The sequence below is a fragment of the Sinohyriopsis cumingii genome, chromosome 2, assembly GCF_028554795.1.
Source record: "Sinohyriopsis cumingii isolate HCF-2022 chromosome 2, ASM2855479v2, whole genome shotgun sequence".
NCBI lineage: Eukaryota > Metazoa > Mollusca > Bivalvia > Unionida > Unionidae > Sinohyriopsis > Sinohyriopsis cumingii.
Genome location: NC_142962.1, coordinates 165279544 through 165306934, shown reverse-complemented (window position 1 = coordinate 165306934; position 27391 = coordinate 165279544). Strand labels below are relative to the sequence as shown.

General features: G+C 34.1%; 1 protein-coding gene across 1 annotated transcript in view; it reads right to left on the bottom strand.

Moving 5' to 3' along the window:
* LOC149806247 (dual 3',5'-cyclic-AMP and -GMP phosphodiesterase 11-like) overlaps positions 1 to 27391 on the bottom strand; it is a 365100-nt gene that overhangs the window by 65212 nt on the left and 272497 nt on the right. The window contains exons 11-12 of the mRNA XM_089935456.1: positions 18432 to 18575; positions 12752 to 12898 (exon numbers count right to left, since the gene is read on the bottom strand). Coding sequence (XP_089791582.1) covers positions 12752 to 12898; positions 18432 to 18575 — 291 coding nt within the window. The remainder of the gene's footprint in view (positions 1 to 12751; positions 12899 to 18431; positions 18576 to 27391) is intronic.

Sequence of the window (27391 nt, the reverse complement as noted above, 5' to 3'; positions counted from 1 at the left end):
ATGCATTAAATCAGATGTAACCCATTAACACCATCATCTGCCAGAACACAGCATGATGGCACTCTCAGCTGTATGCATTAAAATTGATCTAACCTATTAACACCATGATCTGCCCGAACACAACATGATGGCACTCTCAGCTGTATGCATTAAATCAGATGTAACCCATCAACACCATCATCTGCCCAAACACAGCATGATGGCACTCTCAGCTGTATGCATTAAATCAGATGTAACCCATTAACACCATCATCTGCCCAAACACAGCATGATGGCACTCTCAGCTGTATGCATTAAATCAGATGTAACCCATTAACACCATCATCTGCCCAAACACAGCATGATGGCACTCTCAGCTGTATGCATTAAAATTGATGTAACCTATTAACACCATGATCTGCCCGAACACAACATGATGGCACTCTCAGCTGTATGCATTAAATCAGATGTAACCCATTAACACCATGATCTGCCCAAACACAGCATGATGGCACTCTCAGCTGTATGCATTAAATCAGATGTAACCCATTAACACCATCATCTGCCAGAACACAACATGATGGCACTCTCAGCTGTATGCATTAAGTTATATGTAACCCATTAACACCATGATCTGCCCAAACACAACATGATGGCACTCTCAGCTGTATGCATTAAATCAGATGTAACCCATTAACACCATGATCTGCCCAAACACAACATGATGGCACTCTCAGCTGTATGCATTAAATCAAATGTAACCCATTAACACCATGATCTGCCCAAACACAACATGATGGCACTCTCAGCTGTATGCATTAAATCAGATGTAAACAATTAACATCATGATCTGCCCAAACACAACATAATGGCACTCTCAGCTGTATGCATTAAATCAGATGTAACTCATTAACACCATGATCTGCCCAAACACAGCATGATGGCAGTATCAGCTGTATGCATTAAATCAGATGTAACCCATGAACACCACCATCTGCCAGAACACAGCATTATGGCAGTGTCAGCTGTATGCATTAAATCAGATGTAACCCATTAACACCATGATCTGCCAGAACACAGCATGATGGCACTCTCAGCTGTATGCATTAAATCAGATGTAACCCATTAACACCATCATCTGCCCAAACACAGCATGATGGCACTCTCAGCTGTATGCATTAAAATTGATATAACCTATTAACACCATGATCTGCCCGAACACAACATGATGGCACTCTCAGCTGTATGCATTAAATCAGATGTAACCCATTAACACCATCATCTGCCCAAACACAGCATGATGGCACTCTCAGCTGTATGCATTAAATCAGATGTAACCCATTAACACCATCATCTGCCCAAACACAGCATGATGGCACTCTCAGCTGTATGCATTAAATCAGATGTAACCCATTAACACCATCATCTGCCCAAACACAGCATGATGGCACTCTCAGCTGTATGCATTAAAATTGATGTAACCTATTAACACCATGATCTGCCCGAACACAACATGATGGCACTCTCAGCTGTATGCATTAAATCAGATGTAACCCATTAACACCATCATCTGCCCAAACACAGCATGATGGCACCCTCAGCTGTATGCATTAAATCAGATGTAACCCATTAACACCATCATCTGCCAGAACACAACATGATGGCACTCTCAGCTGTATGCATTAAGTTATATGTAACCCATTAACACCATGATCTGCCCAAACACAACATGATGGCACTCTCAGCTGTATGCATTAAATCAGATGTAACCCATTAACACCATCATCTGCCCAAACACAACATGATGGCACTCTCAGCTGTATGCATTAAATCAAATGTAACCCATTAACACCATGATCTGCCCAAACACAACATGATGGCACTCTCAGCTGTATGCATTAAATCAGATGTAAACAATTAACATCATGATCTGCCCAAACACAACATAATGGCACTCTCAGCTGTATGCATTAAATCAGATGTAACTCATTAACACCATGATCTGCCCAAACACAGCATGATGGCAGTATCAGCTGTATGCATTAAATCAGATGTAACCCATGAACACCACCATCTGCCAGAACACAGCATTATGGCAGTGTCAGCTGTATGCATTAAATCAGATGTAACCCATTAACACCATGATCTGCCAGAACACAGCATGATGGCACTCTCAGCTGTATGCATTAAATCAGATGTAACCCATTAACACCATCATCTGCCCAAACACAGCATGATGGCACTCTCAGCTGTATGCATTAAATTATATGTAACCCATTAACACCATGATCTGCCCAAACACAGCATGATGGCACTCTCAGCTGTATGCATTAAATCAGATGTAACCCATTAACACCATCATCTGCCCAAACACAGCATGATGGCACTCTCAGCTGTATGCATTAAATCAGATGTAACCCATTAACACCATCATCTGCCCAAACACAGCATGATGGCACTCTCAGCTGTATGCATTAAAATTGATGTAACCTATTAACACCATGATCTGCCCGAACACAACATGATGGCACTCTCAGCTGTATGCATTAAATCAGATGTAACCCATTAACACCATCATCTGCCCAAACACAGCATGATGGCACTCTCAGCTGTATGCATTAAATCAGATGTAACCCATTAACACCATCATCTGCCAGAACACAACATGATGGCACTCTCAGCTGTATGCATTAAATCAGATGTAACCCATTAACACCATCATCTGCCCAAACACAGCATGATGGCACTCTCAGCTGTATGCATTAAAATTGATGTAACCTATTAACACCATGATCTGCCCGAAAACAACATGATGGCACTCTCAGCTGTATGCATTAAATCAGATGTAACCCATTAACACCATCATCTGCCCAAACACAGCATGATGGCACTCTCAGCTGTATGCATTAAATCAGATGTAACCCATTAACACCATCATCTGCCCAAACACAGCATGATGGCACTCTCAGCTGTATGCATTAAAATTGATGTAACCTATTAACACCATGATCTGCCCAAACACAACATGATGGCACTCTCAGCTGTATGCATTAAATCAGATGTAACCCATTAACACCATGATCTGCCCAAACACAGCATGATGGCAGTATCAGCTGTTTGTCTTAAAATCAGATGAATGACATTCAGCATTGACCCTGAACAATCAGAACATTATAAGATTGCAGATTTGCTGTTCAAAGATGGGCATCCATATACACAAGCAGATATGGTAGTTATGTTTTGAAAACAAGATTATATATTGAAAGGAGCAACATTACATCTATGAATTTACAACACTATATATATGTATCTTTGTTTTAGCAAAATACTCCATGTCTCGCATGGAAAGCAGTACAATGATGGAGCACTGTATTTAAGTGAGGTTTTGTTTTAATATAAACTATTTGTGTAAGTAACAAGAAACACCGACTGTGTCATTGTAACTGAAATTTTTCCAAATCTGACCTGTGACCCCATTCCAAAGAACCTTAAGTTGGGTGCCAAACATGGCACTCCTCTTACTTAATGGTTTCCCAAAGAGCAGCGTAGCTATAAATTTGATAAATTCCAATCCAGTAATTGAAAGATGTATGGATATACCTATGAACAATATCACAATAACTCCCAAATAAATAATGTAGGGATAACAAATCATAATGAAAATTCATATACATGTCAGACAGAGAGATGTACAATAGCAAATTATACCCCCCCCAAAAAAAAAATGTGGGCATAATATATTATAATCAAACTTCATATACAAGTCAGACATACACATGGAGGGTACCATAATATCCCAAACATACATGTAGAATAGTACATTATAATCAAAAATTCATATCCAAGTCAGACAGACAGATGGAGGGTATCACACACACAAATCATCAACATCATATGCAGACTTTGTCAACACATTAGTTCAAGTTATTTCTGGCCTGTTGTCAACAGCTTACAGCAAGTGATTTGTGGTCTATTGTCAATAGCTTACAGCAAGTGATTTGTGGTCTATTGTCAATAGCTTACAGCAAGTGATTTGTGGTCTATGGTCAATAGCTTACAGCAAGTGATTTGTGATCTATTGTCAACAGCTTACAACAAGTGATTTGTGGTCTACTGTCAACAGCTTACAACTAGTGATTTGTGGTCTACTGTCAACAGCTTACAGCAAGTTGAGTTGTGGTCTATGCTCAACAGCTTACAGCAAGTGATTTGTGGTCTACTGTCAACAGCTTACAACAAGTGATTTGTGGTCTACTGTCAACAGCTTACAGCAAGTGATTTGTGGTCTATTGTCAACAGCTAACAGCAAGTGATGTGTGGTCTATGGTCAACAGCTTACAGCAAGTGATTTGTGGTCTACTGTCAACAGTTTACAGCAAGTGATTTGTGGTCTATTGTCAACAGCTAACAGCAAGTGATGTATGGTCTATGGTCAACAGCTTACAGCAAATGATTTGTGGTCTACTGTCAACAGCTTACAGCAAGTGATTTGTGGTCTATTGTCAACAGCTTACAGCAAGTGATTTGTGGTCTACTGTCAACAGCTTACAGCAAGTGATTTGTGGTCTATTGTCAACAGCTAACAGCAAGTGATGTATGGTCTATTGTCAACAGCTTACAGCAAGTGATTTGTTGACTATAGTCAATAGCTTACAGCAAGTGAAAAATCTTAAAGCCAAGAGAAAAGCCTACATCTTCATCATCTCCATAGCAATTTCTGCTTGCTACATTTTGAAAATTGTTATGATTAATACTGTCTTTACTGACAGTATCATACTGATTGCATAGTGAATGTGGTCTAATATAAAAACATGATATGTTGTTTACTGACAGTTGCTTGTTGCATGTTGATAATTGCTATGCTTAATATGATGTTTACTGACAGTCACATACTGATAATTGCTATGGTTAATACAGTGTTTACTGACAGTTGCTTAGTATGTATTTATAATTGTTATGGCTAATACAGTGTTTACTGACAGTTGCTTATTATGTATTTATAATTGTTATGGTTAATACAGTGTTTACTGACAGTTGCTTATTATGTATTTATAATTGTTATGGTTAATACAGTGCTTACTGACAGTTGCTTATTATGTATTTATAATTGTTATGGTTAATATAGTGTTTACTGACAGTTGCTTATTATGTATTTATAATTGTTATGGTTAATACAGTGTTTACTGACAGTTGCTTATTATGTATTTATAATTGTTATGGTTAATACAGTGCTTACTGACAGTTGCTTATTATGTATTTATAATTGTTATGGTTAATACAGTGTTTACTGACAGTTGCTTATTATGTATTTATAATTGTATGGACATAAAAAAACTCTGTTCCATACAACCTAAAAAGGTTTTACATCCAACCTGCCTCAAGTACACATCTATAGTCAGTCTCGTGTTGCATTAGACCATACTGGCAGCATGTACAAAACTATAATGGAAGATCTGCAAGCCACTCAGAAAGCAAATCATAATCAGAAAGCACTGACAACAATTAGAAACCAAGAATCAGTTCTGTCATGTCATGTCCTGTCCTTAATTAGTTTTTTAAGGAACCACATTGCTATGAAAATTATCTCGCTGTCTCCTGTCATGTCCTGTAATGGTCAGCTTGAAGGAACCACACTGATAATGAAAATCATCTCACTGTGTCCTGTAATGGTCAGCTTGAAGGAAGTAGAAAAGATAATGAAAATCATCTCACTGTCTCCTGTCATGTCCTGTAATGGTCAGCTTGAAGGAACCACATTGATAATGAAAATCATCTCACTGTCTTCTGTCATGTCCTGTAATGGTCAGCTTGAAATGAACCACATTGCTATGAAAACCATCTCACTCTCTCCTGTCATGTCCTGTAATGGTCAGCTTGAAGGAACCACACTGATAATAAAAATCAACTGTCTCCTGTCATATCCTGTAATGGTCAGCTTGAAATGAACCACATTGCTATGAAAATCATCTCACTGCCTCCTGTCATGTCCTGTAATGGTCTGCTTGAAAGGAACCACAATGCTATGAAAATCATCTCACTGTCTCCTGTTATGTCCTGTAATGGTCAGCTTGAAGGAACCACACTGATAATAAAAATCATCTCTCTGTCTCCTGTCATGTCCTGTAATGGTCAGCTTGAAGGAACCACACTGATAATGAAAATCATCTTACTGTCTCCTGTCATGTCCTGTAATGGTCAGCTTGAAGGAACCACACTAATAATGAAAATCATCTCACTGTCTCCTGTCATGTCCTGTAATGGTCAGCTTGAAGGAACCACATTGCTATGAAAATCATCTCATTGTCTCCTGTCATGTCCTGTAATGGTCAGCTTGAAGGAACCACACTGATAATGAAAATCATCTCACTCTCTCCTGTCATGTCATGTAATGGTCAGCTTGAAGGAACCACACTGATAATGAAAATCATCTGTCTCCTGTCATGTCCTGTAATGGTCAGCTTGAAGGAACCACATTGATAATGAAAATCATCTCACTGTCTCCTGTCATGTCCTGTAATGGTCAGCTTGAAATGAACTATATTACTATGAAAATCATCTCACTGTCTCCTGTCGTGTCTTGTAATAGTCAGCTTGAAGGAGCCACACTGTTATGAAAATCATATTTCTATGCCTTGTGCTAGTGAAGGTTTTCCAATCAATACCTGAGATAATCTTATATCAATCTTGCTAGTGGATGTGCCTGACAGCTGTTTGCAGGTTAATTATGTCTGATTCACATCTTAATTGTCACTGCAATCAGCCTTCAGGGAAAAAAACCCAAGCTGAACTGATGACCCAAGTGAATCTGCCAATAATAAATAAACATTTACAATACCTTACTGACAGGTTTTGGTTACGTCTTGCAAGTCAGTCTATTATTAGGTATATCATATCCATCTTATTTTCATCGACAACTTACTGGCTATTCTGTAGTGTGCAAAAATGATAACAACCAATCCAATATTCATGTATTGTTCAATTTTTATAAATGTGATCATCTCCGAGTCTTAAATTAACATTTTACTGGATGTTATCTCAAGACTTAAAATTTTAAAAAACTTAATTCATATTTTTTTTCATAAATGATTTTCATAACCTTTTGAATTCTAACAAACTTAATTCATATTTTTTTCATAAATGATTTTTTTCAGCACCTCAATCACCTACTACCCATATTTTATATAGAATGGAACCACTCTGCTTCCAAAAATAAACATCAGAGCCAAAAGCAAGGCATACATTTATTGTCTCTCAATGTGCCTTAGTGACAAGTAACCAAATAGGGATGATCAGCATGACAGCTATTATGTACTATATTGGAGTGCTCTCCCCATTATACAACTCGCACACGCAGACCCTAACAAGTTAGATGACTAGTCAACTGTGACCTTGACATTTTACTATAAATCTGTAATACCCATGGATCATCCATATACAATGGTACAACTAACATTTAATCAATATCTAGACACATTTCAATCAATTTCTTAAGAATAAATATGCATTATCCCTGGGTAAACATATGCAATATTTCCAATGAAAACTCTTCCTTGTAATAAAATAAATGTACTTCCAGCTTGGTAATATATAAATGTATTTCCAAATTGGCAATAGAATAAATGTAATGCCAGAATGGCAACAGTATAAATATAGTACCAGATTGGTTATAGCATAAACGTAATGCTTAAATGGCACTAGTAAAAATGCATTGCCAGATTTTGAGGGATATTCTTTCCCACCCTCCCCAAATCTCTATGAATATCCAAAATAAAGAATACAAGAGAACAACAAAATGCTGGCAACAAATGGTGGTGGCTTCATTGATTAAAATCACTTGACCCACCCTACAAACCAAACGGGGGCCCCGAGTGGCCGAGTGGTCTAAAGTGCTCTCCGTTATGGATCACTGCCATCTCACCTCTGTCTGCATGAGTTCAAGTCTTGGATTTGGCCAATGTGGGTATGTGAGAAAGCTTGCCAGTAGCTTCTCGTGGGTCAGTGGTTCTTTCTGGGGATTTCCCGGGTTCTTCCTCCACCATTAATACTGGCCGCCTTGTATAGCCTATCGTGTGCTGAAAAATGGCATTAAACCCTACAACAACAACAACAACAACAACAAACCAAGCACCTGCCATTATCATTTCCTAACACTTTATTTTTACCAAAGTGAACAATATCTAAAGGAGCCACAGCAGTCAATCAACACTAAACCAAGTTACTTAAATTACTGTCCATTAAATTCCATTAATGCTGATATAATGTGGATAATGTCATCATTTCCTATGTTAATCAAACATGTAACCAAATGCATGTTGCTCAGTGTTATTTTCATTTCCTATGTTAATCAGACATGTAACCAAATGCCTGTTGCTCAGTGTTATTTTCATTTCCTATGTTAATCAAACATGTAACCAAATGCATGTTGCTCAGTGTTATTTTCATTTCCTATGTTAATCAAACATGTAACCAAATGCCTGTTGCTCAGTGTTATTTTCACTTCCTATGTTAATCAAACATGTAACCAAATGCATGTTGCTCAGTGTTATTTTCATTTCCTATGTTAATCAAACATGTAACCAAATGCCTGTTGCTCAGTGTTATTTTCATTTCCTATGTTAATCAAACATGTAACCAAATGCATGTTGCTCAGTGTTATTTTTATTTCCTATGTTAATCAAACATGTAACCAACTGCCTGTTGCTGTGTTATTTTCATTTCCTATGTTAATCAAACATGTAACCAAATGCATGTTGCTCAGTGTTATTTTCATTTCCTATGTTAATTATAGATGTGACCAACTGTAATCAGCATATGTGCTACAATATACTGCACACATATATGTGAATTAAAACAATATAAACTGCTTTACAGTTAATGTTTTCCTAAATGAGATGAAATAAACAAAAACATGTAAAATATAACATTGTATCAGTCATACATTTGAATAATCTAATTGATGGGCATTGTTAATTGCCAGAACTGCATCAAGAAAACATTAAGCTAGTGGACATATTCTACATTGCATGTCATTTTTTTCATTTGGTCTTCAGTACTGTATCAATAAGAAAAGAAGGTCTTTAGGACTATATCAATCAGAAACCAAGCTCTTTAGGACTATATCAATAAGAAAACAAGGTCTTTAGGACTGTATTAGTAAGAAAACAAAGTCTTTAGGACTACATCAATCAGAAAACAAGGTCTTTAGGACTATATCAATAAGAAAACAAGGTCTTTAGGATTGTATCAATAAGAAAACAAGGTCTTTAGGACTGTATCAATAAGAAAACAAGGTCTTTAGGACTATATCAATAAGAAAACAAGGTTTTAGGACTGTATCAATAAGAAAACAAGGTCTTTGGGACTATATCAATAAGAAAACAAGGTCTTTAGGATTGTATCAATAAGAAAACAAGGTTTTAGGACTGTATCAATCAGAAAACAAGGTCTTTGGGACTATATCAATAAGAAAACAAGGTCTTCAGGATTGTATCAATAAGAAAACAAGGTCTTTAGGATTGTATCAATAAGAAAACAAGGTCTTCAGGATTGTACTTACAAGAAAACAAGGTCTTTAAGATTGTATCAATAAGAAAACAAGGTCTTTAGGATTGTATCAATAAGAATTCAAGGTCTTTAGGACTATATCAATAAGAAAACAAGGTCTTTAGGACTATATCAATAAGAAAACAAGGTCTTTAATGACTGTATCAATAAGAAAACAAGGTCTTTAATGACTGTATCAATAAGAAAACAAGGTCTTTAGGATTGTATCAATAAGAAAACAAGGTCTTTGGGACTATATCAATAAGAAAACAAGGTCTTTAGGATTGTATCAATAATAAAACAAGGTTTTAGGACTGTATCAATCAGAAAACATGGTCTTTAGGACTATATCAATAAGAAAACAAGGTCTTTAATGACTGTATCAGTAAGAAAACAAGGGAGGAGAGATATTCTGCATCATATATGGATCTTTTTTTCATTGAGTGTTTAATTCCACATAAAATTCATGAAAATTGTGTATGACAGTCTACATTGTTTCCTGGCAATTCAATGTAGCATTCAGATTAGTTACATTCAAAAGCTTCTGTCAATCACTGCATCAAACTACCACAAACAAAGGGCTGTATAATGGATAATAATTCTTAACACATTAACCCCTGGCGACAACTTAAAGGGGCAGGAGGTAGTAATCTACTGCCGAGCTCTGTAGCATCATGGTCATGCAAGATACACTAAAGCGGGTGGTATTATAGAAAGGTAGGCAGATGTAGCTCTACAATGATACCAAATAATCTGGAATATCTAGTTGCACTACAAAATACAGATTAAAAAAAACTCATTTTTTGGACCCAACTATTTTCTGCCCAAAATTCGCCCATGGTCGGAATCCGATTTTGTGTCTGGATTTGAGACTTTTTGGTATCAGATGTAAGGCAAACTGGTATGAACTACAAACAGACAGATGAGCCTTTGCAAAAAGTAGGATAAGATGGGCATTTGGAATAAAAAGTGGTCTCGATACAAAAATAATGGCTCCGTTTAGCAAAAAAAATTTTCAAAAAATCCTACTTTTACCCTTCTGCTCATGCACGAGTCAAATAGCCAACGAAAAACGACGTTTCTAACACAACTTGACAGTATGTTATTGAAAGATCATAGAGGATTTGGTGTCTTCGAGTCTATTCAGAAATAGCTTTCAAAATGTGTTTCCTACTCGATTTTCGATTTTCAGGCAAAAATGTCAAAAACCTCCAGGGATTAATGTGTTAAAACAAATATGCAGGAACACAGTGAATTGAAAATATATGTGAACAATGATCTGAAAATATGCAGTAACAGTGATTCAAAAATATGCAGGAACACAGTGATTTGAAAACATAGTGATTGGAAAATATGCAGGAACACAGTGATTTGAAAATATGCAGGAACACAGTGATTGGAAAATACAGTGATTTGTAAATATGCAGGAACAGTGATTGGAAAATACAGTGATTTGAAAATATGCGGGAACAGTGATTTGAAAATATGCAGGAACACAGTGATTTGAAAACATAGTGATTGGAAAATATGCAGGAACACAGTGATTTGAAAATATGCAGGAACACAGTGATTGGAAAATACAGTGATTTGTAAATATGCAGGAACACAGTGATTGGAAAATACAGTGATTTGAAAATATGCGGGAACAGTGATTTGAAAATATACAGGAACACAGTGATTTGAAAAAACAGTGATTTGAAAATATGCAGGAACACAGTGATTTGAAAATATGCAGGAACACAGTGATTTGAAAATATGCAGGAACACAGTGATTGGAAAATACAGTGATTTGAAAATATGCAGGAACACAGTGATTGGAAAATATGCAGGAACACAGTGATTTGAAAATATGCAGGAACACAGTGATTGGAAAATACAGTGATTTGTAAATATGCAGGAACAGTGATTGGAAAATACAGTGATTTGAAAATATGCGGGAACAGTGATTTGAAAATATGCAGGAACACAGTGATTTGAAAAAACAGTAATTTGAAAATATGCAGGAACACAGTGATTGGAAAATACAGTGATTTGAAAATATGTGGGAACAGTGATTTGAAAATATGCAGGAACACAGTGATTTGAAAAAACAGTGATTTGAAAATATGTGGGAACAGTGATTGGAAAATATGCAGGAATACAGTGATTTGAAAACACAGTGATTGGAAAACATGCAGGAACACAGTGATTTGAAAACACAGTGATTTGTAAATATGCAGGAACACAGTGATTTGTAATTATGCAGGAACACAGTGATTTGTAAATATGCAGGAACACAGTGATTTGTAAATATGCAGGAACACAGTGATTTGTAAATATGCACATCTTCAAATGATGCTCATAATACTTGTATTATTTCATGGAAATTTACCCCAACTGTGGGATTAGTTGTACTCATGAGATTGTGATGGAAATTTACCCCAACTGTGGAATTAGTTGTACTCATGAGATTGTGATGGAAATTTACCCCAACAGTGGGATTAGTTGTACTCATGAGATTGTGATGGAAATTTACCCCAACTGTGGGATTAGTTGTACTCATGAGATTGTGATGGAAATTTACCCCAACTGTGGGATTAGTTGTACTCATGAGATTGTGATGGAAATTTACCCCAACAGTGGGATTAGTTGTACTCATGAGATTGTGATGGAAATTTACCCCAACAGTGGGATTAGTTGTACTCATGAGATTGTGATGGAAATTTACCCCAACTGTGGGATTAGTTGTGCTTATCAGATTGTCATGGAAATTTACTGTGGGATTAGTTGTCCTAATGACATCATGTCAATTACTTCATTAAGCTGCAAGACAGAGAGCAATAACAAACCTTGGATTAGCAATGTAATTTTTATTGTGTGTTTCTCAACATGGTAACCATACTATTTACTAAATTTCATGGTAATCCATCAAAAAGTGCAGAACTATTTGTGCTAGTGAGTTTGTCTCATAAACTGTGTTAAGCTTAAAGACAAAGAGGGCATTAACTTTAACAAAAATTGCACAGGCAAGGTGATTTGTTGATATGCATATCTTCATATGATGTCTACAATATTTGCCCAAGTTTCAAGACAATTCATGAAAAACTGCAGCAGCAGTTGCTCTAATAATATCAAAAGCCAGAATGAAGGATGGACAGATGGATGCATATCTGCATTACTACAAACCCCTGCCACTAGCATCAGAAATTCATGTATTCCTGATTAAGGAGCGAGTAGAATGTTTAATTACCTCATAGTCGATGCGAAACTTGTCCAGAAGTTCCAGATCCATAAACATGCGTATTGTGGCCTTCAAAGTGTCATCATCGTCAAGTCTGAAGTCAGAAAATCCACAGTCCAGCAACCGGTAGTGCTGTGTACTGGGGACCAATGCATTCTGCAGATGAAAGAATTGTCATGACTAATTTTTATTCATGACTATATCAGAAATAGAATTCTATGCACTGATCGTATTTACTTATATAAGAAGTAAAACTTCTACAGGATTTTATACACTGGTTCATACATGAACATTTATTGTTAGGCAATTAACTGTTAGCAAATTTAGTAAAAAGAAAAATAAAGAAGCAAACTTTTATTTACATTTTTTGAGATCATCCAACATCCCATTTTCTAGGTCAATTGTTATTAGTCATGTAGTTTGTTTGAAGCCTTTCAATACACTATTAGTCATGCACTTTGTTTGAGGCCTTTCAATACATTATTAGTCATGTAGTTTGTTTGAGGCCTTCCATCACATTATTAATCTTGTAGTTTGTTTGAGGCCTTTCAATACATTATTAGTCATGTAGTTTGTCTGAGGCCTTCCAATACATTATTATTCATGTAGTTTGTTTGAGGCCTTCCAATATATTATTAGTCATGTAGTTTGTTTGAGGCCTTCCAATATATTATTAGTCATGTAGTTTGTTTGAGGCCTTCCATCACATTATTAATCTTGTAGTTTGTTTGAGGCCTTTCAATACATTATTAGTCATGTAGTTTGTCTGAGGCCTTCCAATACATTATTAGTCATGTAGTTTGTTTGAGGCCTTCCAATACATTATTAGTCATGTAGTTTGTTTGAGGCCTTCCAATACATTATTAGTCATGTAGTTTGTTTGAGGCCTTCCATCACATTATTAATCATGTAGTTTGTTTGAGGCCTTTCAATAAATTATTAGTCATTTAGTTTGTCTGAGGCCTTCCAATACATTATTAGTCATGTAGTTTGTTTGAGGCCTTCCAATACATTATTAGTCATGTAGTTTGTTTGAGGCCTTCCAATATATTATTAGTCATGTAGTTTATTTGAGGCTTTCCAATGCATTATTAGTTATGTGGTTTGTTTGAGGCATTCTTATACCTATTACAGTGTCAGTCATTGTTAGTGATGAAATTTGTCCTCAGATAAGGTCAGTAATTATTAGTCATGTAATTTGTTTGAGGCCTTCCAATACATTATTAGTCATGTAATTTGTTTGAGGCCTTCCAATACATTATTAGTAATGTAGTTTGTTTGAGGCCTTCCAATACATTATTAGTCATGTAGTTTGTTTGAGGCCTTCCAATACATTATTAGTCATGTAGTTTGTTTGAGGCTTTCCAATACATTATTAGTCATGTGGTTTGTTTGAGGCGTTCTTATACCTATTACACAGTGTCAGTCATTGTTAGTAATGAAGTTTGTTCTCAGACAAGGTCAAATATTGATAGTAATGAAGTTTGTTCTCAGACAAGGTCAATTATTGTTAGTCGTGAAGTCTGTTCTCAGGCAAGGTCAATTATTGATAGTAATGAAGTTTGTTCTCAGACAATGTCAATAATTATTAGTCATGAAGTTTGTTCTTAGACAAAATCAATTACTGTTAGTCGAGAAGTCTGTTCTCAGACAAGGTCAATCATTGTTAGCCATGAAGTTTGGTTTTCAGACTAAGTCAGTCATTGTTAGTCATGTACTCTTTTAGACCTTGCTTGTACTTAAAACTAAGTTGTACATGTATAAGATGGAGGCAATTGAATTCTATACTTTCAGTGACTGTAAGTAAAGCAAAGATTTTACAATATTTTTTTTAGTGACATCCTTTCCAATACTTTTTAACCAAATGAAATGAATCAAGCATTAAGGACAAATATTCACACATAATTTAGAAAAAACAAATACTACACAATGTGACAATTTTACTGGACTGAATTCAGAAACTGACATAACAAACACTGATCACTACTTTATTTCATAATAAAATGCCTGCAGTATCAGTAAACCTAATCCTGCAGACTAAATAAAACTGGTCCTACAGACCAAATAAACTAGTCCTCCAGAATAAATAAAACTAGTCCTGCAGACTAAATAAAACTAATCCTGCAGACTAAATAAAACTAATCCTGCAGACTAAATAAAACTAATCCTGCAGACTAAATAAAGTTGGTCCTGCATACTAAATAAAGTTGGTCCTGCAGACCAAATAAAGTTGGTCCTGGGCTATCCAAACTTTTTGAATGAGTAACTCAATATCACACTCAAAGCCATAAATCAGATGTGTATTGGGGAAATATATGTCACAGAAATTTAGCCTCCTAGTTAAGAAGACCATCAAATTTCTATACCTCTGTTTTCAATTCGATCAAAATCAAAGAGCATTAACAATTTGAACTGAAAGCTCTAAAAGTATGATTTCATTTAATAAAAATTACAGTGTGTAAAGTTGGAGTTCAAACTTCTAAAAGTGTTGTCTCAATGGTTTTGAACCAAGTAACAGAAAACAGCAAAAACCAACAAGCTTTATAAATTTCAACATATAATTTATTTCCATAGACTACAAAGTGAACATTTAAAAAAAACTTATAGTATTCTGAATTAAATCCCAAATAGTCCTAAAAGTTCTATCAAAAGTCCAAATATATTAAGTTCCAATTGAATTAAATTGTTATTGCAAGTAAATTCTAAGACGGAATTTGCTAATGTGCCTGTAGTCTTGAGTGTGCTAATATGCCAATAGCCTGGAGTGTCATGATGAACTAACAGTCTTTAAGTGTATCACAATCCTATAAAAAATCAAAAATGTTCTTATTTGAATTCACTATAATTCGAAATTAATATTTCTGTCCATGGAAATTATTGAGCACTTTGTAATTCTAGTGAATAATTATTTGAATAAATAACTACAGCCGCATGAAAATCTGAACTCTGCTTCAAATGTTAAGGCAAGAATGAGTAATTTTCAAGTAAACAACATTATATAAAAAGGCAAGACACAATAATGGAAACAGGATATAGCTCAATCTCCTCCATCAAAGTTTAAGAATTTCCAAGTGGAAACCTGATGTCCTAGAACCTGGCCAAAATAAAGATGTTTACCTCCATTGATAAATGTTCTGAATATTCAATCCACACTCAGAAAGAAATATTAGCTATGTATTACAAATTAAATGTTGCTAGTCAGGTACAACACGAACTTGATTTTGGGCATGGTCAAGTATAAAATACAGAGACATAACATACGATCATTAAGAAAAGTCAACAAATAAAACAAAAATTAAATATGCATAAGTCTAATTTCATTTCAATCAAAACGACATAGTGTTCAAAATTTGAAGTCAAAGTTCTAAAAGTCAAATTTTTCTAGCAATAAAAATTACATAGTTGAAAATTTGAAGTCAAAGTTCTAAAAGTCTGATTTAATTTTAATCAAACTTACAGTGTGTTAAAAATTTTAACTAAAAATTGTAAAAGTCTGATTTAATTTTAATCAAAATTACAGGGTGTTAAAAGTTTGAACTTGGTCTTTAAGCCGAAGTTTCATGTAAAAATATTTTAAAGAACACCAGGCTAGGCCTTAAATTTTTGTACTGATCTGCTTGTGTTGACAAGTAGCTAGGCCTTAATAATTCTACTGATCTGCCTGTAATCACAAGTGTCACATGGCCTTAACAATTATATTGATCTGCTTATAATTATAAGAAACCAGGCCTTAAATTTTTTACTGATCTGCTTGTATTAAGAATCAGCCAGGCCTTAATTATGTTGATCTGCTTGTATTTGCATGTACCCAGGCTGCAACAATTTAACTGATCTGCTTGTATTTATATGTACCCAGGCTGTAACAATAAAACTGATCTGCTTGTATTTACATGTACCCAGGCTGTAACAATTTAACTGATCTACTTGTATCTACATGTACCCAGCTTGTAACAATAAAACTGATCTGTTTGTATTTATATGTACCCAGGCTGTAACCATTTAACTGATCTGCTTGTATTTACATGTACCCAGGCTGTAACAATTTAATTGATCTGCTTGTATTTAGATGTACCCAGGCTGTAACAATAAAACTGATCTGCTTGTATTTATATGTACCCAGGCAATAACAATTTAACCGATCTGCTTGTATTTACATGTACCCAGGCTATAACAATTTAACTGATCTGCTTGTATTTACATGTACCCAGGCTATAACAATTTAACCAATTTGCTTGTATTTACATGTACCCTGGCTATAACAATTTAACCGATCTGCTTGTATTTACATGTACCCAGGATGTAACAATTTAACTGATCTGCTTGTATTTATATGTATCCAGGCTGTAACAATTTAACTGATCTGCTTGTATTTATATGTACCCAGGCTGTAACAATTTAACTGATCTGCTTGTATTTATATGTACCCAGGCTGTAACAATTTAACTGATCTGCTTGTATTTATATGTATCCAGGCTGTAACAATTTAACTGATCTGCTTGTATTTATATGTACCCAGGCTGTAGCAATTTAACTGATCTGCTTGTATTTATATGTATCCAGTCTTTAACACTTTAACTGATCTGCTTGTATTTATATGTATCCAGGCTGTATCAATTTAACTGATCTGCTTGTATTTATATGTACCCAGGCTGTAACAATTTAACTGATCTGCTTGCATTTACATGTACCCAGGCTGTAACAATTTAACCAATCTGCTTGTATTTATATGTACCCAGGCTGTAACAATTTAACTGATCTGCTTGCATTTACATGTACCCAGGCTGTAACAATTTAACCAATCTGCTTGTATTTATATGTACCCAGGCTGTAACAATTTAACTGATCTGCTTGTATTTATATGTATCCAGGCTGTAACAATTTAACTGATCCGCTTGTATTTATATGTACCCAGGCTGTAACAATTTAACTGATCTGCTTGTATTTACATGTACCCAGGCTGTAACAATTTAACCAATCTGCTTGTATTTATATGTACCCAGGCTGTAACAATTTAACTGATCTGCTTGTATTTATATGTATCCAGGCTGTAACAATATAACTGATCTACTTGTGTTTATATGTACCCAGGCTGTAACAATTTAACTGATCTGCTTGTATTTACATGTACCCAGGCCGTAACAATTTAACCAATCTGCTTGTATTTACATGTATCCAGGCTATAACAATTTAACTGATCTGCTTGTATTTATATGTATCCAGGCTGTAACAATTTAACTGATCTGCTTGTATTTATATGTACCCAGGCTGTAACAATTTAACTGATCTGCTTGTATTTACATGTACCCAGGCTGTAACAATTTAACTGATCTGCTTGTATTTACATGTACTCAGGCTATAACAATTTAACTGATCTGCTTGTATTTATATGTACCCAGGCTGTAACAATTTAACTGATCTGCTTGTATTTACATGTACCCAGGCTGTAACAATTTAACTGATCTGCTTGTATTTAAAAACCAAACGTTTTGAGACCAAGATCATTTTTCCAAATGCTTGTCTGATTGGATGACTGCAGTGTTTAAATAGATTCCAACTAGAAATGGGCGAGACAAATAAAACTTGTACATGACTGGACACATATCTTGCTAGATCAGTTTCCTTTAAACGTTTTCAAAGCCTGCAATGGAGACACTTATTAGTAGGAAAAACAACATTTTAATGAACCTACCTTCAATTTTTGTGCCTCCTCTGCTGGGGCACAAGTGTGGTAAGACAGGATTTCCAATGCAACCCTCTGCTTTGCACTGGCCCGAACCGTCATCTCGTACATTTGAGTATTATTAATTCCCATGCCACAAAATATTGCAAACGCCTGAAAAGAACACCTAGTATTAAATATTATTAATACCCATAACACAAAATATTGCAGAAGCCTGCCCAATAAAACCTAGTATTGCAAGAAGTATTGTTGATAGAAATACTTTTACAATATCTATGAGAAGGAATAATATTAATTATATGAATTGTGAAATAGGGACCATTACTATGGACAACACTGCATAATAGGTGTCAGTAATATGGACTGGAGAATATGTGTCTATGGACAACACTGCATAATAGGTGTCAGTAATATGGACTGGAGAGTATGTATCTATTGCCCAGTACCTGAAGGGCTTAGGACACTATATGTACTAATCAGTATAATATATATATGACCATGTCCAAATTTGAGTTCATTTTTGCTTGACCTGATTGACTTTTTAAAAAAAAATAATTTATGTCAACAACTACATGCTTAAATTATTCTCTCTGTGTATAAGCTTAATATCAGGATTATTATTCAGGTAAACAAGGAGTAAATATGTTCATTTGGGTCAGGTTTTTGGAGTTTCCTAAGTGAATTTTACAGGTTATTGTGTTGTACATAAACAAGGCTCATTAGATCATTCAAGAAAGTTATATTCTATTTTCTTTCTATTTTAGAAAATGCCAACTGTGACCTGAGGTCAAGTAGAGAACTATATAATCTTGTGATTGTGAGGATTTGGTCATTCATGCTTTAACATCTAGCATTTTTAATTGTATCATGTTGTGACCAGTCTGGGCTGATTTTTTTTCTTTATATTACTGAATTCAAGTCATTATTTTCTCTGGAAATACAAAAGTGCTATGTTAAAGCTCTTGGATAAAGATATTCACTGGAATTTATAACATATTCAAACCTGGAATTATATTACCATCATTCAACAAAAGACTGTTGACACATCAGCATTCTATAGGCTATAAAAGACACATCATTGCCTTCAATTTTTAGATATCTTCTGGAATTTTGCTGAATTTTATTCAGGACTTTAAATTACTAGGACTTGCATTTGATCTAATTCTTGGTTTATTTGGGGATTTAATTCACAATATCGTAAGTTCTTTTTTCTCATTTTCTCTTTGTATTATAGAGAAAAAAATATTTGTTAAATTTTACAAAGCTTGTTTTCTTTCACTCTTTTCTGTTTCTTTAAGAGCATAGTCTCATAATAATATGTATTAAAACTGTGCAATATGGACTAATCATATGGACTAGGAACTAACAAAATGGACTATAAAGTATAATATGGGCTAATAATAATATTGACTAGAACTGTGTAAATAGAAATGAATAATGTGGACTAAACCTGTGTAAATAAGGATGGATAATGTGGACTAAACCTGTGTAAATAGAAATGAATAATGTGGACTAAACCCGTGTAAATAAGGATGGATAATGTGGACTAAACCTGTGTAAATAAGAATGGATAATGTGGACTAAACCTGTGTAAATAAGAATGGATAATGTGGACTAAACCTGTGTAAATAAGAATGGATAATGTGGACTAAACCTGTGTAAATATGATGAATATTGTGGACTAAACCTGTGTAAATAGAAATGAATAATGTGGACTAAACCTGTGTAAATATGATGAATATTGTGGACTAAACCTGTGTAAATATGATTGAATGATATGGACAAGAACTGTAATATGGACTATCAATATGGACTGGAACTTTTAATATGGACTATTAATATGAATTAGAAGTGTGTAATATGGACTAAAACTGTGTAATAGAGACTAATGATATGGACTAGAATAGTGAAATAGACTAATTCTATGGACTAGAACTGTGTAACAGAGAATGATAATATGGACCAGAACTGTGTTAATAGGAAACTACTCTAAGATTGTTATCTTATGAACATTCTGTTTTACATAATCTCTCTGATGACACAAATAAATCCTAAAACAGAAAAATTCCAAGGATAAAATATCCTAAAACACAAATAAATCCTAAAACACAAATGAATAAAAAAAAACAAATAAACGCTAAACACAAATAAATTGTAAAGAACAATTAAATCATAAAATAAAAAACTTCTAACTAAAACTAAATACTAAAATTTATTTATTGCAAAAGCAGAAAAATATAACTTTGACCTTAATGTAAATAACTTTAATAGTGACTTTAATGTGAACAACTTCAATATTCACTTAACTTTAACATTGACCTTAATGTACACAACTTTAACATTGACCTTAATGTACACAACTTTAACATTGACCTTAATGTACACAACTTTAACATTGACCTTAATGTACACAACTTTAACATTGACCTTAATGTACACAACTTTAACATTCACTTTAATATACACAACTTTAACACTGACCTTAATATACACAACTTTAACATTGACCTTAATGTACACAACTTTAACATTGACCCTTATGAATACAACTTTAATATTGACCTTAATGTACACAACTTTAACACTGACCTTAATGTACACAACTTTAACATTGACCTTAATGTACACAACTTTAACACACTGCCCTTAATGTACACAACTTTAACACTGACCTTAATGTACACAAGTTTAACATTGACCCTTATGTAAACAATTTTAACACTGACCTTAATATACACAACGTTAACACTGACCTTAATGTACACAACTTTAACACTGACCTTAATGTACACAACTTTAACATTGACCCTTATGAACACAACTTTAACACTGACCTTAATATACACAACTTTAACACTGACCTTAATGTACACAACTTTAACATTGACCTTAATGTACACAACTTTAACAAAATGACCTTAATTTACACAACTTTAACATTGACCCTTATGTACACAACTTTAACATTGACCTTAATGTACACAACTTTATCATTGACCTTAATGTACACATCTTTTAACACTAACCTTAATGTATACAACTTTAACATTGACCTTAATGTACACAGCTTTAACACTGACATTAATGTACACAACTTTAACATTGACCTTAATGTACACAACTTTAACACTGACCCTTATGTAAACAACCTTCACACTTACCTTAATGTACACAACTTTAACAATGACCTTAATGTACACAACTTTAACACTGACCCTTATGCAAACAACTTTATCATTGACCTTAATGTATGCAACTTTAACACTGACCTTAATGTACACAACTTTAACTTTGACCTTAATGTACACAACTTTAACATTGACCTTAATGTACACAACTTTAACACTGACCTTAATGTACACAACTTTAACATTGACCATTATGTAAAGAACTTTATCATTGACTCTTATGTAAACAACTTTAACACTGACCTTAATGTACACAACTTTAAAACTGACCATAACGTACACAACTTTAACATTGACCTTAATGTACAAAACTTTAACACTGACCTTAATGTACACAACTTTAACACTGACCCTTATGTAAACAACTTTATCACTGACCCTTATGTAAACAACTTTAACACTGACCTTAATGTACACAACTTTAACCTTGACCTTAATGAACACAACTTTAACACTAACTTTAATGTACACAACTTTAACATTGACCTTAATGTACACATCTTTAACACTGATCTTAATGTACACAACTTTAACATTGACCTTAATGTACACAACTTTAACACTGACCCTTATGTAAACAACTTTAACACTGACCTTAATGTACACAACTTTAACAATGACCTTAATGTACACAACTTTAACACTGACCCTTATGTAAACAACTTTATCATTGACCTTAATGTACACAACTTTAACATTGACCTTAATGTACACAACTTTAACACTGACCCTTATGTAAACAACTTTAACACTGACCTTAATGTACACAACTTTAACATTGACCTTAATGTACACACCTTTAACACTGACCCTTATGTAAACAACTTTATCATTGACCTTAATGTAAACAACTTTAACACTGACCTTAATATACACAACTTTATCATTGACCTTAATGTACAAACTTTAACATTGACCTTAATGTACACAACTTTAACATTGACCTTAATGTACACAACTTTAACACTGACCTTAATGTACACAACTTTAACATTGACCTTAATGTACACAACTTTAACACAGACTTTAATGTACACAACTTTAACATTGACCTTAATGTACTCAACTATAACACTGACCTTAATGTACACAACCTTAACACTGACCTTATGTACACAACTTTAACATTGACCTTAATGTACACAACTTTAACATTGACTTTAATGTACACAACTTTAACACTGACCCTTATGTAAACAACTTTATCATTGACCTTAATGTACACAACTTTAACATTGACCTTAATGTACACACCTTTAACACTGACCCTTTTGTAAACAACTTTAACACTGACCTTAATGTACACAACTTTATCATTGACCTTAACGTACACAACTTTAACATTGACCTTAATATACACAACTTTAACACTGACCTTAATGTACACAACTTTAACACTGACCTTAATGTACACAACTTTAACACAGACTTTAATGTACACAACTTTAACATTGACCTTAATGTACTCAACTATAACACTGACCTTAATGTACACAACCTTAACACTGACCTTATGTACACAACTTTAACATTGACCTTAATGTACACAACTTTAACATTGACCTTAATGTACACAACTTTAACACTGACCCCAATGTACACAACTTTAACATTGACCTTTATGTAAACAACTTTATCATTGACCCTTATGTAAACAACTTTAACACTGACCTTAATGCACACAACTTTAACACTGACCTTAATGTACACAACTTTAACACTGACCTTAATGTAAACAACTTTAACATTGACCCTTATGTAAACAACTTTATCACTGACCCTTATGTAAATAACTTTAACACTGACCTTAATGTACACAACTTTAACACTGACCTTAATGTACACAACTTTAACACTGACCTTAATACACACAACTTTAACACTGACCTTAATGTACACAAATTTAACATTGACCTTAATGAACACAACTTTAACACTGACCCTTATGTAAACAACTTTAACATTGACCTTAATGTACACAACTTTAACACTGACCTTAATGTACTCACCTTTAACACAGACTTTAATGTACACAACTTTAACACTGACCTTAATGTACACAACTTTAACACTGACCTTATGTACACAACTTTAAGATTGACCCTTATGTAAACAACTTTATCATTGACCTTAATGTACACAACTTTAACAGTGACCTTAATGTACACAACTTTATCATTGACCTTAATGTACACAACTCTAACATTGACCTTATGTACACAACTTTAACATTGACCCTTATGTAAACAACTTTATCATTGACCTTAATGTGCACAACTTTAACAGTGACCTTAATGTACACAACTTTATCATTGACCTTAATGTACACAACTCTAACATTGACCTTATGTACACAACTTTAACATTCACCCTTATGTACACAACTTTAACACTGACCCTTTTGTAAACAACTTTAACACTGACCTTAATGTACACAACTTTATCATTGACCTTAATGTACACACCTTTAACACTGACCCTTTTGTAAACAACTTTAACACTGACCTTAATGTACACAACTTTATCATTGACCTTAATGTACACAACTTTAACATTGACCTTAAAGTAAACAACTTTAACACTGACCCTTATGTAAACAACTTTAACACTGACCTTAATGTACACAACTCTAACACTGACTTTAATGTACACAACTTTATCATTGACCTTAATGTACACAACTTTAACATTTACCTTAATGTACACAACTTTAACACTGACCTTAATGTACACAACTTTAACATTGACCTTAATGTACACAACTTTAACACTGACCTTAATGTACACAACTTCATCATTGACCTTAATGTACACAACTTTAACACTGACCTTAATGTACACAACTTTAACATTGACCCTTATGTAAACAACTTTATCATTGACCTAAATGTACACAACTTTAACATTGACCCTTATGTAAACAACTTTATCATTGACCTTAATGAACACAACTTTAACATTGACCTTAATGTACACAACTTTAACATTGACCTTAATGTACACAACTTTAACATTGACCTTAATGTACACAACTTTAACATTGACCCTTATGTAAACAACTTTATCATTGACGTTAATGAACACAACTTTAACACTGACCCTAATGTACACAACTTTAACACAGACTTTAATAACCACTCTGGTGGCCTAGTGGTTAGAGCATCTGCCTCGGATGTGGGAGGTCGTGGGTTCAATCCCCAGTCGAGTCATACCAGAGACTTATAAAAATGGTACTAACAGCTGCCTCACTTGGCGCTCAGCATTAAGAGGTTAGCATTAGGACTGGTCGACCTGGTGTCAGGATAATGTAACTGGGTGGGACATCATGCTACATGCCTGCAGCATGATGCCCCAGTGCTAGACATTTATATAAACTGTCACACTGCAGACATCATAGCGATATGACTAAAAATTTGTTAAAGCTACGTTAAAAATCCAAATCACACACACAGACTTTAATTTCAACAACTTCCACAGTAATGTATAATATCTAACACTTATCTTAACCTTAACCTGGGGTGTAGGTAGATGTACAGATGGATGGACAACGATGTGCATAATTGATAATCTAGATTTCAAGTCTGTACTATGTATTAGAAAGCTTGACTGTCACACCCATCTATTAATTAGGCTCAAAACTAAAACCCACTTGGACAAAATGTCACACCTATCCATTAATTAGGCTGAAAACTAATACCCAACTTGATAAACTAAACTAAGTATGTCATAAGAAAACGGAGTTTGGTGTATTTGCTACAAAACTTAGGTCATAAAGAAAAGGGACTTTTGGTGTATTTGCTACTAAACCTAAGTCACAGAGTTCACAGAGAGATGGGACTTTGGTGTAATTGCTATACACGAAGATCATCAAAGATGTGCCAATAATTCAATCATCTAATATTGTACTTTACACTGTCCATTTTTTAAGGTGGGTATGCTTATGGATGGTAATAAAATGGAGTGAATGGTAACAATGGATGACATTACATTATACAATGTACGATACACTCCAGTAACAATGGATGACATTACAGTATACAATGTACGATATACTCCAGTAACAATGGATGACATTAAATTATACAATGTACGATATACTCCAGTAACAATGGATGACATTACAGTATACAATGTACGATATACTCCAGTAACAATAGATGACGTTACATTATACTATGTACGATATACTCCAGTAACAATGGATGACATTACATTATACAATGTACAATATACTCCAGTAACAATAGATGACATTACAATATACTATGTACGATATACTCCAGTAACAATGGATGACATTACATTATACAATGTACGATATACTCCAGTAAGAATGGATGACATTACATTATACTATGTACGATATACTCCAGTAACAATGGATGACATTACATTATACTATGTACGATATACTCCAGTAAGAATGGATGACATTACATTATACTATGTACGATATACTCCAGTAACAATGGATGACATTACATTATACTATGTACGATATACCCCAGTAACAAAGGATGACATTACATTATACTATGTACGATATACCCCAGTAACAATGGATGACATTACATTATACTATGTACGATATACTCCAGTAACAATGGATGACATTACATTATACTATGTACGATATACCCCAGTAACAATGGATGACATTACATTATACAATGTACGATATACCCCAGTAAGAATGGATGACATTACATTATACTATGTACAATATACTCCAGTAACAATGGATGACATTGCATTATACTATGTACGATATACCCCAGTAACAATGGATGACATTACATTATACTATGTACGATATACTCCAGTAAGAATGGATGACATTACATTATACTATGTACGATATACTCCAGTAAGAATGGATGACATTACATTATACTATGTAGGATATACCCCAGTAAGAATGGATGACATTACATTATACTATGTACGATATACCCCAGTAACAATGGATGACATTACATTATACTATGTACGATATACCAAAGTAACAATGGATGACATTACATTATACTATGTACGATATACTCCAGTAAGAATGGATGACATTACATTACATTATGTACGATATACCCCAGTAAGAATGGATGACATTACATTATACTATGTACGATATACCAAAGTAACAATGGATGACATTACATTATACTATGTACGATATACCCCAGTAACAATGGATGACATTACATTATACTATGTACGATATACTCCAGTAAGAATGGATGACATTACATTATACTATGTACGATATACTCCAGTAAGAATGGATGACATTACATTATACTATGTACGATATACTCCAGTAAGAATGGATGACATTACATTATGCTATGTAGGATATACCCCAGTAACAATGGATGACATTACATTATGCTATGCACGATATACCAAAGTAACAATGGATGACATTACATTCTACTATGTACGATATACCCCAGTAACAATGGATGACATTACATTATACTATGTACGATATACTCCAGTAACAATGGATGACATTACATTATACTATGTACGATATACTCCAGTAAGAATGGATGACATTACATTATACTATGTACGATATACCCCAGTAACAATGGATGACATTGCATTCTACTATGTACGATATACCAAAGTAACAATGGATGACATTACATTATACTATGTATGATATACCCCAGTAACAATGGATGACATTACATTACACTATGTACGATATACCCCAGTAACAATGGATGACATTACATTATACTATGTACGATATACTCCAGTAAGAATGGATGA